This window comes from Chelonia mydas, chromosome 4 (genome assembly GCF_015237465.2).
Source record: "Chelonia mydas isolate rCheMyd1 chromosome 4, rCheMyd1.pri.v2, whole genome shotgun sequence".
In the NCBI taxonomy this organism is placed as follows: Eukaryota; Metazoa; Chordata; order Testudines; family Cheloniidae; genus Chelonia; species Chelonia mydas.
This window is the reverse complement of record NC_057852.1, coordinates 18,760,100-18,773,851: the sequence shown is the minus strand read 5'-3', so window position 1 is coordinate 18,773,851 and position 13,752 is coordinate 18,760,100. Positions and strand designations below refer to the sequence as shown.

Genomic DNA, 13,752 nt, shown 5'->3' with positions numbered 1-13,752 from the left:
CTAAGAAGGAAATCATGGATAGTCCTCCTCCTTTCCAATTTAATAGAGACCATCTTAAATCCACTGAAGTTAACAGAAAGTCTCCCATTAACTTCATTGAGCTATGGAAGACTTGGATTTACAGGGCACAAACAACATACAGAGATCTCTGCACGTTTGAGTTGTTGTAGAACTTCTGAGCAGTTCATTTTCTATTTCTGTCTCTTGGGAGCTGAAAGATTTTAATGACCTTTTCTTCTCATCCTGCAAGAAGATTATTTTTCTAATTAACCTTGTATTGTATTGTCCCACTGCTTATGGCTAGTGTAAAACCTAGAATCGTATTGCTCTGAACATGAGTAGCAGATGTGGCCCCAATGCACCTGGGTTTGTTTTTTACTCTTGAGGGCTTGTGGTAGTGTTATATCCTAGTTAGGGAAAGGTCTTGCTGAGATTTTCTTGGTTTTGGGCTTGGATTCTGAAACCCTTACTTCTGTAAGGGCTTTCTTGGTACTTTGCTCAATATGCTGACATTATTCCCTCAGCCCAGACAGTTCTAAATAGTGCTTCTGTAGGATTTGCACACTGCGTTGAAGTAGGGGTTTGTTTTTTTTTCAGCATTAAGGATCTACCAGCTGTTGTATCTGGCAAAGCTGTTACATTTTATTTGGCACAAGGCAATGGCTCTGCTGGTCACAAGAGAACGTCACTCATTTTGGGGATTATGTTGAAAGATTGATATATACATTTATGTAGCTACTTTTAGGTTTATAAAAACTAGTTGTATGTCTGAAATTGTAAATGTAAATACAAGAAGCCAGGCCATCTCCTTGTTTTTTGCATATAAGCAAGGCTCACGGCATTTATCCTTTTTCTCCTATTCCCCTCTCTCTCTTTCTCTTAAAAGTCATTGCAGCCAAAGATGGCAAGTTTGGGTACCTCCAAATATGGAAGTATATTTTATTGTATTAGGGTAGCACCTAGGAGCCCTAGTCCTGGACCAGGCCCCCATTGTGCTGGCGCTGTGGCTATAAAAACCTTCAGTAAATTTAAATCCTGATCCTCATTCACTACTCTATATATGACGACTTTCTAACAAACTGATATAGCATTACTATAATTTGGTATATACTAACACTTTCACTGGTAAAAATGCAAACCAATAAAGGTAGATAGGATTCTTTTGATGAAAATTACAGAATCAACAGAATAAGCTAATTACCTCTGTAGCACAAGTTAAATGAAAAAAAAAATCAAATTTTTTAAAATACCAAAGTTAATTACATCTATGATCCTTCCCCATTTCCTTTGACTTTGCCAAAGTAATTTCAAACTAATTTATTAATGCAGTTTTCACCAGTAAATAATTTTCCTCACATCAATCCAAAGGCAGTTGGTTAATTTCAGACATGCAGCTAGTTTTTATAAACCTAAAAGTAGCTACATAAATGTATATATCAATCTTTCAACATAATCCCCAAAATGAGTGACGTTCTCTTGTGACCATTGTGCCTTGTGAATAAATTTCTAATGCTAAGTATTGTTATGAAAATATCCCAAATTTCCCATCATATTTATTATAGAAAAAAAACCTGGCTCAAGTCATTAATACCAAACTCTGGTCTACACTACAAAATTACTGCGATATAACTACATCGCTCAGGGGTGTGGATTATTCACACCCCCTGAATGACGTAATTATACAGACCTAGGCGCCGGTGTATACAGTGCTATGTCGGCGGGAGAGCTTCTCCCACCATCATAGCTACCACCTCTCACGGAGGTGGAATTATTAAGCTGACAGGAGAGCTCTCTTCTGTCGGTTTAGAGTGTCTTCACCAGAAGCGCTACAGCGGCGCAGCTGCACCTGTGCAGCTGAGTCGCTGTAAATCTGTAGTGTAGACCTGCCCCAAGATTCTCAATTCTTCAAGTGTATTTGGTGCGAAACTCTTTGTTAATGACGTGTAAGTTCCGAACTGCACCATAAAAATGTTTTGTTAATCATCTTTTTCTTGTATAGTTTTCTTACAATATTCTAATGAACAAAAATAAACGGAAACTAGTGGGAACCTCTGACCCTGTTACAGTAATTGCTTTCATCATCAGCGTGTCAGCATATCAATTATATAACATACTGCAGTTTTTCCCTATCTTCTGTACTTCCTGGGTGAATGCTCTACAGCTATTCTATGGTCAGTGTGGTTGTTGATCATAAATGGTGCAAATTCAGATACACTATGGCATTGTTATCAATAAATGCAACCTCAGCATTTGATCCATGCATTTTAAACTATCCACAACAGTAATCCATTAATTATGAATGGCTGTGCTGTAAAAACGGCACCACTGAACTTTGCTCTGCAACGTGCAAACGCAGGTTTGCGAGGGCAAGGTGTTACGGTTGCTACACCCTGAGGTTCAGGGTGAATGTTATAAACGATAAGAGGGTACATAGTGTGCCCACCCACTACAAGGTGAAAGAAATAAGCTAATGGAAGGAGGCAAATGGTGAAGGAAGTATTTTAAAATGCTGATCATCGTTGACTGACAAAATGTTACCTTTTTAATGGGAAGTCCAATATTCATGCTTCTGATGCTTCTGTATCATATTTACAGGAGATTCAGCCATTTTCATTTTCCCCTCTTCAAGGTTTTTCAAGTTGAGACTCCCATGTATAGAACCCACTGCTAATTCTGTTTTTAAGCTAGCTTTTCTTTCTAATCAATTCAGCCCACCCTGCTGTGTCCTGCAGATTAGTTCATTTATTCACTGGATGTTTTATATTACAGTCACAATTTGAGGCTCTTTCTTTTCTAATAAGTATAGAACAAGTGAGCTGTGCTTTCCCTCCCATCCCCACCCCGTGGGACAACCGAAGCATGAAATCATCCATGGCTTTGAAAAGCAGCACTATTGGCTTGGTTCTCAAATGGGTTGGTGATCAAGTTCAATAGGTAACTAAGTTTGTCACTAAAATAACTCTGCTTTCCCATGTGCTGTTGCTGAGATCACTGAAATTAATACTCGTAAACAAGTGAACTAATTATTAGCACATTCACCACTTCAAACAACTCCATGGAATGACAGCTTGGTAATGAATGTTGGCATGTGTGACCACTAAAACCATTCATGAACTCTTACATTTTAATCCCTGGCTTTCTCTGGCCCAAGGAGATGTGGGTGTATTGCAATGCTGCTGGAGGAGGTCTGATCTAAATTAGGATTAAAAGGAAATTCAAGTAAATGTATTAAAGAATCAAGAATAAATTTCACAAGAAAATATAGTTCCACTAAAATTCCTCCATCTCCAGTATTTGTGCACTTATGTTTTCCTCTATGGTAATACTATTCCTGAAGCTTTGCAGAAATGTATGTTGTCATGGAGATAAATAATTTATGACTTACTAATTGACCTTTTATTACTTTTTTTTTTTTTAATATAGTTGCAGTGCCGGGTCGTTGCTTTACTGCCAGAACATCTGCAATGGAGGTGGTATCACCAGAGGTGAACAGCTTACTCCCTGAGGAGATAATGGACACTGGCATAACTCTGATGGAAGATGATAGCATTGAGGCTGTTATTGTGGCATCGCCTATGGGAGAGGCTATTCCTATGGAAACAGAACTGGAAGAAATAGTGAACATAAGCTCAGCCAGTGACTCTGCAACTACAACCACAGCCACCACAGAACCAGCTACCGTGCCCAGCAATCACTCAAGCCAAGTTACAGTGAATACCACAATTACAAAAACTGACACTAATGCAACAGTAAAACCTACCTTGCAAAGTGGCCTCCATAAACTTGGTGCTCAGACTCCTGTCACGATCTCAGCCAATCAGATTATTCTGAACAAGGCCACTGATCTTAAACTTGGCAATCAAACTATTAAACAAGAAGGGCAAAAGCTAATTGTGACAACTTTGGGAAAGTCTGGCCAGCCAATTGTCTTAGCGCTACCCCACAACCAGCTACCCCAGACTCAGAAGGCCACAATTCAGGCTCAGGCAGGAGACTCCAAGGTACCAGCCCAGCAGATCAAAGTAGTTACTATTGGAGGGAGGCCAGAGATGAAGCCTGTCGTTGGAGTCTCCTCTTTGACGCCAGGAAGTCAGCTGATCAATACTGCAGCCCAGTCTTCTGTATTACAGACCCAGCAGTTAAAAACAGTACAGGTAAAAGGGGTTGTATTAATGAAACTTTTTTAAAAATAAACCTTTTTTGTTTTAAAACGAAAACTGTTCCCATATGGAAGGTTCGTTTTTGTTGATAGAAATGTGTTTGCATGTGTGTGCACATGCAACCCTCAGAATTCACTGTGCGTATATATAGAATATTGCTTCTAGTGTATCCAGTCATATCTGAATGTATTTAAATTGTAAATTCTTTACATCCAACTACCTTTTGGGAGATTAAGGTTTTTCGCAGAGTATGTGTCTGTGCCATCAGAATTTATTGCAGTGGAGAGAAGTCTTCACTGAGTGTGATTCAGTTAATCCCATACACCTTTAGGAAGAGTGAACTCTGCATGGATATTAAGTTTATTTCTTCTGAATCCTTATTTCTTTCTTCCTGATTGCTGTTTAAATTTCTAAAGCACACCCAGGCTGAATCTGGAAAAAAGATCTTCCCGCAAACGTTAGCTGGGGATGGGAGAATAAAACTAACAGTCTATATAAAAATCAGAATACTTGCTGTGCTTGTGAAATGATGGAGCCATAAGCAAACAAAATAGAGTGCTAAACTCCCAAATGGATATTTCACAGGAAGCAAACCCAAACTATAGCATGCAGGACATTTGAGGCTATGTATTTTAAAGCGCCATACAATCTCGGTGTTATTTTCCAGTGCAATCTTTTCTCATATTGCTCAGTGCTTGTAGCCACATCAAAGCTGAAGATCAAATTCCTGACTAATGTTGATTTTTAATGTTTGACTGTTCCCTACTGATTTCTTTTTTACTTCCATTGTTAATGTTAAGGTTGGCAGAATATCTTTAAAAGAGGCTGTGACTCCTGACTCGGCACAGGAACATTTAAAAATGGATCAATTCCTGCCATTTGGCTTGAGTCGTAGGGCTGATGCTGGCAGTTTAAAAAAAAGCTAAAGGAAAAAATGCATAAGTTATGTTGCACTCTCAGGTTGTAGCATTTATGATTTTCCTCTTGCCCGTGGCATCTGAGACTTGAAAGGCTGTGATTCTTCCTAATTGTCCTCTGCTATTTTCTTGCCTTTAGGAATCCTGAAGGTTTTCCTGATTAATTGATTTATGTCCTTTATGTTATGATTTATGACTTATGATTGCAAGGCTTTAAGAATCACTGCTCTACAAAACAAACTTGCTCTTCCCCTTTGGTTTCTTTTATAAAACAGATGAAACTGTTTGCATTTGGCTTTTCAAAAGCTACAATTAATGTTTTTGATTAAAAACACACACACACCCATAAAGCTATGCCATCTGCATGCATGTTTAATATGTAAGAGATCCATAAGGGTAGATTATTGCTTAGTGTGGGCACTGTGGTCTACTGTATCAGTTTCTCAATGAAAAGGGCTGATCATGTGATGCTGGGTCTTTTTTTCAGATGGTTCTACAGAGAAGTTTATGTAGTAGTGTCAAAGGTGAACCAGTGGTAGGGGAAGCATTCTGGAGGGGAAGAGGACCAGGTGGCAAACAAGGAAGCACAGGAAAGCAAGGGATATAGAGAAGGGGAATGGATGGGATTGGGGAGAAAAAAATGCAGACCAAGAGTCAACAGTGTGACTAACTGTTTTAAAAACAACAAAGCACTTATTGCAACAAAGACAACAAACCACTTCCCTAATACTGCTTTTTCCTTGTAAGAAATTCCTGTAGGTATCACAGGGATGTTATGTCATTGCAAATGGGAGAGAAATCCATGATCCACAAGATCATGAATGTGAGGGAACGTGTTCTGTGAGGGAAAGATAATCTCACTATTAAGATCTTGTCCACACTTACAAAGTTTGATAATCCTGATCTAGGAGATTAATGGTGATAGAGGGAGTCAGGAGATCCAGGTTCTCTTTCTGGCTCTGATTAACTTCTCGGTTCCCCCATGTGTTAAATGGTGATGCTACTCCCCTACCTCAAGGATTTTGTGAGGCTTAATTAATTGATTTGTAAAACCATTTGAGATCCTCCAATGGAAGGCTTTGTGAAGTGCTCATAATTTATCTTATTTATTTATTTAAAATGCTGTTTGACTCTGAAAAGTGAATTGATTAAAATTAGCCTAGGATCTGAGAATCTAACTGTGTTCTTAGCATACATCATCATCAGTATTAAAAGTTCTGCAGGTCATGTTAGACCAGAGGTGGGCAAACTATGTCTCGCGAGCCACATCCAGCCTACGGGACCGTCCTGCCTGGCCCTTGAGCTCCCAGCCAGGGAGGCTAGCCCCCGGACCCTCCCCTGCTGTCCCCCGTTCCCCGCAGCCACACCGCCGCACAGGCAGTTGGCTTCGTCCGGGCGGTGGGGCTGCGAGCTCCTGCTGCTCTGAGCAGCATGGTAAGGGAGTGGAGAGTGGGGGGGTTGGATAAGGGGCAGGGAGTTCCGGGGGGCAGTCGGGGGACAGGAAGCAGGGTGGGGCAGAGGTTCGGGGGGGGGTCAGGGGATGGGGAACAGGGAGGGTTGGATAGGGTGTGGGAGTCCCGGGGGGCCTGTCAGGGGGAGGGGGTGTGGATGGGGGTAGGGGCAATCTGGGGACAGGGAGCAGGGGGGGTTGGATAGGGGGTGGGGTCCTGGGGGGCTTGTCAGGGGGCGGGGGTGTAGATAGAGGGCGGGGGGGGCAGTCAGGGGCGGGAAGAGGGAGGGAGCGGATAGGGGGCAGGGGCCAGGCTGTTTGGGGAGGCACAGCCTTCCCTACCCGGCCCTCCAGTTTTGCACCCCGATGTGGCCCTTGGGCCAAAAAGTTTGCCCACCCCTGTGTTAGACCTTCAGTTACACCAGTACAGCCCCATTGTCTTCCAGTTTGGACCTTAAGTAACTGGTACAATCCCATTACTTTGGAAAAGGCAAAACTAATTGGAATTTAATAAAACATTCTATAGAATCCAGGTCCCTCTCTTAGTGCTATATTGAATCTGCAATACTACTGAGAGTAAAATGCCTTATAAACTTGGGCCTCGACTATGCAAGGAAAGGTTTGCTGGTTTAGCTATACCAGCAAATCTTCCTAGTGTAGAAGCAACTTATACTGGCAAAAGAGAGCTTTTGATGATCTAACTTATACCAGTTCTCTAGCTGAAATAAACTGTACGAGCAAAAGGACTCTTATGATAAATGCATCTATACCAGGGCTTTTGCCAGCATAAAAATATAATAAAAAAAATCACACCCCAACCCCCATTACTATACTAGCAAAAGTTTTGAGTGCAGATCTGGCCTTACTTATGCCTCTTTCTAATCTTATGCCCAGACCGATCTCCACTCCAATTGCTAAGTTAGCCTAAATGAATTTGTCTTGCTATGATAACTGGCAGAGCCAACAGATTGCAATAGAAATTTCAGGCTCCTGTGCCAGGGCTGTTTTGGCAAAGCAAATCTTTTAAGCCACCGCAAGTGTATCTTCTCTTCAAATTAAAAACCACCATTCTCTCCTCCCCGTCCCTGTTCCAAACCCTGCTCCCTGAACCTGTTTCTTCAAGCTCAATCATCTTTCCTGAAAAATGGCTGTGGTACCTCTCTTCACCTTTGCTCTATCACGCCTCCAGATTTGATATGACAGAATACTGTGTATAGGTTAGTTGTATTTGCATGTATAGGTCAGAATCATCGAGCATATTCTTGTATAAGCATATTCTAATCTAACAGATAAGGGCAAAATCTGCCTTTAGATACATGCATGCTGTTCCCACTGAGCTGTGAGTGCACATCCCAGGGCAGAATTTTACCCTTACTGTAAATAAAGACACTTGCAAAGCAGCCTGTTTGTATTCTCTCAGGAGCAGAGGGCTGTGTGCATTTCTCTTGTGAAATTGCCACATTACATTTCCTTAGGGGAGAGCTGCTTGCGGGGAAGATTCTTCACACTCCAATTCAAAGAAACTAGTAGGGCTGGTCAGAAACTTCACTGGAAAATACTAGTTCATCAAACTTGAAATTTCTTGCGAAAGCAAGTTGGGTTTGATGAACTTTAGCTGAATCAGAGGCAGGGTTCTGTCAGAAACCTGTCTGGTTCCCTGCCTGCTGTGGAGCTGGAGGCCCTGGAAGCCTCAGCTCTGACCAGGGTTCAATTCCCAGCTCCGCCTCAGGGAGTATGGAAGTTCTGGGATGGGCTCCCGAGTTCCAGGGTCTGCAGCTCCAGGGCAGCCCCCCACGCGGCTGCCCCAGACTGGGGACCCCAGGACTTCCAGACTGCTGGGCCAGCTGGGTATTTGGGATGCCCACTGTCCCAGGAGTCTGGAAGCTCTTTCGTTCCTGGTCCGGGGAAGTCCGCATGGCAGGGCTGCTCTAGAGCTGCAGAACCTGGGAGCCCTGGGCAGCTGCTGAGTAAAATTGACATTCTTGTCAGACACAAGTAAATAGAATTAGTTGCAATCTGTTTCTGCAGCAGTTATCCCCTCCTGTTCCCCCCTCTCCTGATCTCCTGACCTGATCTCCTCACCACCCAGGCTTGTAACCTCCTCCTTCGCAAAAAACAACAACAACAACAACCAAAACTCTAGTTTGAGTGTTCCTAAAATATTTCACATGAGCAGCAGCCTGATATATGGCGGGGCTTTAAAACAAGGTTAATCGCTATTCATTAGTAATACCGAATATCATCTCAAACAAAGGTGTTCCTGCTAGATGTGGATTGTATGCTGAACTAGCTTGACTTTTTGACATCACTTGTCGCTTCAGAGGGTAACAGTGACTGAATTACAGTAATAGTCCAGAGCAGGTGAAACTGATTTCTGACAGGGCAGAGACAATTTCAGGGGGTTTATTAGTAGACGGATATTTATTGTTACAGGTATGTGTGCATTTATGATACTTTTTTAAATTGTTCAAGCAATTTTACTGAAAAATATCTCTTTAAAACAAATGTATTTTCGGATTTTAAACATCTGCCCATCATGGTAGTATCTATTATTAGAGCTAACTCTTAACTTTCATTAAACCTACATGCTACACAATTATACGCTGCAATGTAGATGAGATCTGCTCTTTCCAAACAATTAAATATAATGTACGAATAATATTTTTTTCTCTCAAACTTCTGTTTACTAATTTCTGTCTCCTTATGTTCTAACAAACTTTCATTTGGGCTAATAGTAAATTTTGCCTCATTTTAAGGCTTTCGACGCATACTCTATTATATTTTCTTTCCACATTTTTAAAAGATATTTTGATCTTTTGGTTCTGTACTTTCTGAAACTGAAGAGAAAATCAGTGCCGAGGCATAGAGTAGTATGTACAGTATATGAGGAGAATAAATCTCCAGGCCACAGCTGGACTTGATTCACAGACTGTATAAGGTAGAGCTTTTCTCTCTGGAATAATTTGCACTGCAGTGCAGAGGAGTGTATGGTTTCTGTTAAATTAGGTCTGTTTTCTAGCTGTGTCTGATTTTAAAACCATCTTATGTTTGCTGCTGTTGGCTGAGTACAGCTGAGGGAGGACAGAGGCACGGTTTGTTTTACTAGGGAGGTTTCATTGTTAAGACAGTAACACTTAATGCCTTGAAAAGGACGGCAGCCAACGTGCTAGGATGATCCTCCAGGCAGTTACAGGCCTAATGCCTCCCACAGCCATCACTAGATGTGAGCCCTGACTCCTCCAGTGGTGCTGGCTATATAACTCGTATCACAGAGTACACTGCTGTGATCTGAAATGACCCAACTGCCAGTTCTTGTTTGAAGGTCTCTGAGCTGATGCTGTGCTGATGCAGATCAATTTTAAAACTGCAGCATTTCTTAAAAAACAAAACATCATGAATGCTTTTAGTCAGTGATTGATATAACTAGGGTTTTCTATAGGAGATCACAGAAACTAGCCCACTTGGCAATAACTTCCTCTGAACAGCCTCTTTACTGTAGCCATATAAAATCATAAGTTACAAATCCAAATTCTTGCATTGTGCACAGATTTTATTCTCCATAGGTTACTCTAGAGTGAAAGGTAATTATAGTTTTGATCCCAAGTTTAGGGCCTGATTCTCTACTCTGCTGTCAGTTTTATGGCGTGACAACTCTGTTCAAGTCATTGGAATTACACTGGTGTAAATCTGGTGGTGCTGAGTGGGAAAAATAAACTCCTAATCTACCACACTGGTCATTGTCAGGGCTGACTTTTGGTCAGAGTGCCAGAGTAGGTGAGCCAAAATTTTTCTCCAATCAAGTTGGCTCACTTCCAAAAACACATAATTAGGAGGGGATATTCTTAAAGATGGAAATGGCATTCTTACCGCAAGGTGTTTCACCACTGACACACTCCAGCTTCATTACCTCTTTCCACTGCATGACTATTTGGGGGTGGACTGAAAGATCCAAGGGGCTTTGAACATCCTGTTTGTATGTTTCTCATCCCAAGGTGAGATTGTAGGCTTCTTTTATCCCATTGGCAGAAATGGAGGAGGGGCGCGATGGCGGGAGGCTAAGGAGGAACTAGACCATGACCTTGTAACTTAAGGGACAACTGGACAGAGATGTGGTCTGCTCTCCCACTATCACCCAATCTGCCTGTTGGTATTTGGGGACCAGCAACCAGCCCATTCTTCCTCCAAAGGGTCCTCGTATCCCCCCACAATTCCCCTTCTATTCATTTAGAGTATAGGCCCTTCTGACCCTTGCCCCCACACAATGCCCAGAAGCTAAAGGTAGAGCCATCCCTACTTGCATATCTAGCATATTGAGGCCGTGGGCCTCAATTTATACCTGCTGACTGATAACAGACAGCCGCAGGGAGCTTTTGTGGCCAACAAATTAAAATATATCCTAGTTACTGGAAAAAGGTACCTTAATTCTAAATCAGTAACCCACAACTCTTTTCCTGCTGGATACCAGTATCAGATTTGATCACTAACACAACCTAGTGCTCTATTGAGGAGGTCAGGTTTTGATTTCCATAAATTGGATGGGGAGATGAAAGGCTTGTTTATAAATCTTAGGTTGGACCTGAGCTCCCTCAACCAACTAAAATTACCTGTCTCTTATCAAGCCATATTTTCGAAGACTTGAATCAGTCTTCACAGGTATGGAAGGTTTGCTGCAGGAAAAAAGTACCCTTTGTTTCTGTGTCCAGAAATTTGCAGCTATTTAAAAGTAAGTGTCAAAAGTTCCCAGGGATCGATAGCGTTTTCTTACAACAGATGCTGAACATGGTTTCTCCATCACCAGCTGTGCGGTAGAAGTATACTGCCAGGTTGGGATACATGGACCAACGCTTCCAAAACACAGTTTCCTTCAGTGACTCAGACTAGGAATAAATACCTTGTTTGAAATGTTATAACTTTTTAAAAATCTCACTTCCGTATCCGCAAATATGCTTCAACTTCTTAAATAAAACTCTGGATGAGCGTGGAAACAATTTTAGGACTTCTGCCCGAGGGTCTTTTATGACCAGACATATTTTGGAAGAGATTTACTCTATCTGGAAAAGAAATAGTTTTGCTATGCTGCACCTTTGTTTACTTCTCTGGCTGACCAAATGGCACTAATGACAACCTAATTCTCTCCCTAGGGAAAAATTGGGGTTGGAATGGGAGGGAAACAACAGCAGAATATTATGGATGAATCACTTCTGCTCAATTATATGAGTGTTGTCCCCTCCCCTTTATTAGGAACCTAGCAAAATTGTATTTCAAATCCCAACACTATGAGGTTATTTTAAAATTCTTTTCTCTCTCTCTCTATGTCCCTCTTTCAGATTGCTAAGAAGACTCGAACACCAACTTCTGGTCCAGTAATCACCAAGCTGATCTTTGCAAAACCAATTAATAGCAAAGCGGTTACAGGACAGACAACTCAAGTGTCGCCAGTCATTGCAGGTTGTACTTCTTTATGACTTGTTTTGCTGTACTGTTTTTCAAGGGCTGTGGAATGAAATGGCAATACTGAATACAAATCTTGCTGTTCATTTACTGTAGCTTTTGATGCTACGTGAAGTGCATCGCATTTCAGAATTTTAGAAGTTTAAAAGAACTTATAGCTAATATGTAGCTGCTTAAGATGGTATGCCACAACTGCACGTTTTTGTTTTTTATATCAGACCTCAGTCATTCAGATTGCTAGCTGTGAAAGTATCTGCATGCTAATAAGCTTTAAAATTGCTAATAAAAACTAAACAGATCAGATATCGATAATACAGTATTTATTTTTATGCAATTCAAAAAAAGCTATCCAAGACTGTAAGTACTTTGAAATTATGTTAAACACACAATCGTGTGTAAGAAGGAAATTGCATCTTATTAATAACATTGGCTTTTTTGGCTAAAGCCTGGAATGAGGTCTCTGAGACAGTGGGAATGAATTAGGTCAATAAATGTATACTGATGTAGTTCATCAGCAGGTGTGTTGGGTCACACTTCCTTATTTTTAAATCCTATGCTGTGTAGCAGTTGCAGGGACACAATCAACTTGAAGTCTTAGAGTTTAAAAAATAGCTTAATGTCTTTGCACCTGTCCTGGAGTACCCCTGCCAGTTTTTATGGTTGTACAAGTTCACCTTCTGTTTTTTCTTAAGATGCTTTTCTTTTCCCTGATGCTATGTGGAAAAAGTCCTCACAGACAGAATGGACTGACAGATTCAGTATGCAGAAAGTGCTAGCAAATGTGTAAAGTGAATGAACTGAAAAAAGAAAGTAAATTATTTTTTCCTCTAATCTTTTCCATTTATTGTAATTGTAAATATTACTTGTTGCAGACAATATTTTCAGACAGAAATGTGACTTTAAAGCTTACAGTGCCCCTTTAATGAAATTGCATGGTGTGTCCACGTATAGGTGCTTACTTTCATAGAAATGTCTATAAATATAAACAAACATGATGAGAAATGATTTTCTACTTTGGGAAATAATCAGCTTGGTTTTGCCCTCTCCATTTTGTACTTTCAGCTCTTCTAGACCAGTGGTTCTCAGCCTGTGGTCTGCAGACCACATCTAAGGGGTCCGTGAAAGACTTAGTCTGAAAGCTGACTGAACAGAATTCAGCTATATATAATACAGACAGTAGATTTCCAAAGGGGTCCGCAAAGCCATTTGAAATCTTCTAGGGTCCTGCAAATGAAAAAAGCTTGAGAACCACTGAGACAATGTATACATTCAGTGTTGAGTATTGCCAACATAAATATAAAAATAAGATCTAGGAGATGCTGTAAATTATCTCTTAAAACAAATATGAAAGATAAGGAGTCTGCGGAGCTTGGAAATAGGTGTTTCTTCAACTTCTGAGAGAGTCACGTAGGCCCCAGTCCTGTGAAGTCTGATGACATACTGAACTTTATGCATAAATCTTTGCAGGATTGAGGCCTTGAGTGGCCCATGAAAAGACACAACTATCTCTGCAAGGTTCCTTTTAACTTTCTATCCATATAAGCTGCATGTGATATGAATTACCACCCTTTTCTTATCTGGCTTTGCTTTCTGTTCCTTACTCCTGCACCTGATTTTCAGTTTAAGTAGTATTTCTGTCTTTTCCAGGTTTCCATGTTTTTCTGAAAGAAAGTAGCTTCTGCTTTCCTTTCTCCGCTTTCTGAAAATTTGGTCTTAAACTTCTAGATGGGAAGTTTATTAATTGTATTTATACACCTTAACCCCCCCCCCCCCC

General features: G+C 41.0%; 1 protein-coding gene across 6 annotated transcripts in view; it reads left to right on the top strand.

Annotated features, from left to right (window-relative positions):
- Positions 1-13,752, top strand: part of LIN54 (lin-54 DREAM MuvB core complex component) — a 61,633-nt gene that overhangs the window by 24,419 nt on the left and 23,462 nt on the right. For 5 of the 6 annotated variants that reach the window (XM_043545611.1, XM_043545614.1, XM_037896768.2 and 2 more), the window contains 2 exons: positions 3,424-4,154; positions 11,855-11,975. In XM_043545611.1, coding sequence (XP_043401546.1) covers positions 3,465-4,154; positions 11,855-11,975 — 811 coding nt within the window. In that variant the 5' untranslated portion in view covers positions 3,424-3,464. Of the gene's footprint in view, positions 1-2,792; positions 2,935-3,423; positions 4,155-11,854; positions 11,976-13,752 lie in introns of those variants that run through there. The other variant, XM_027827957.3, reaches the window with a different exon arrangement.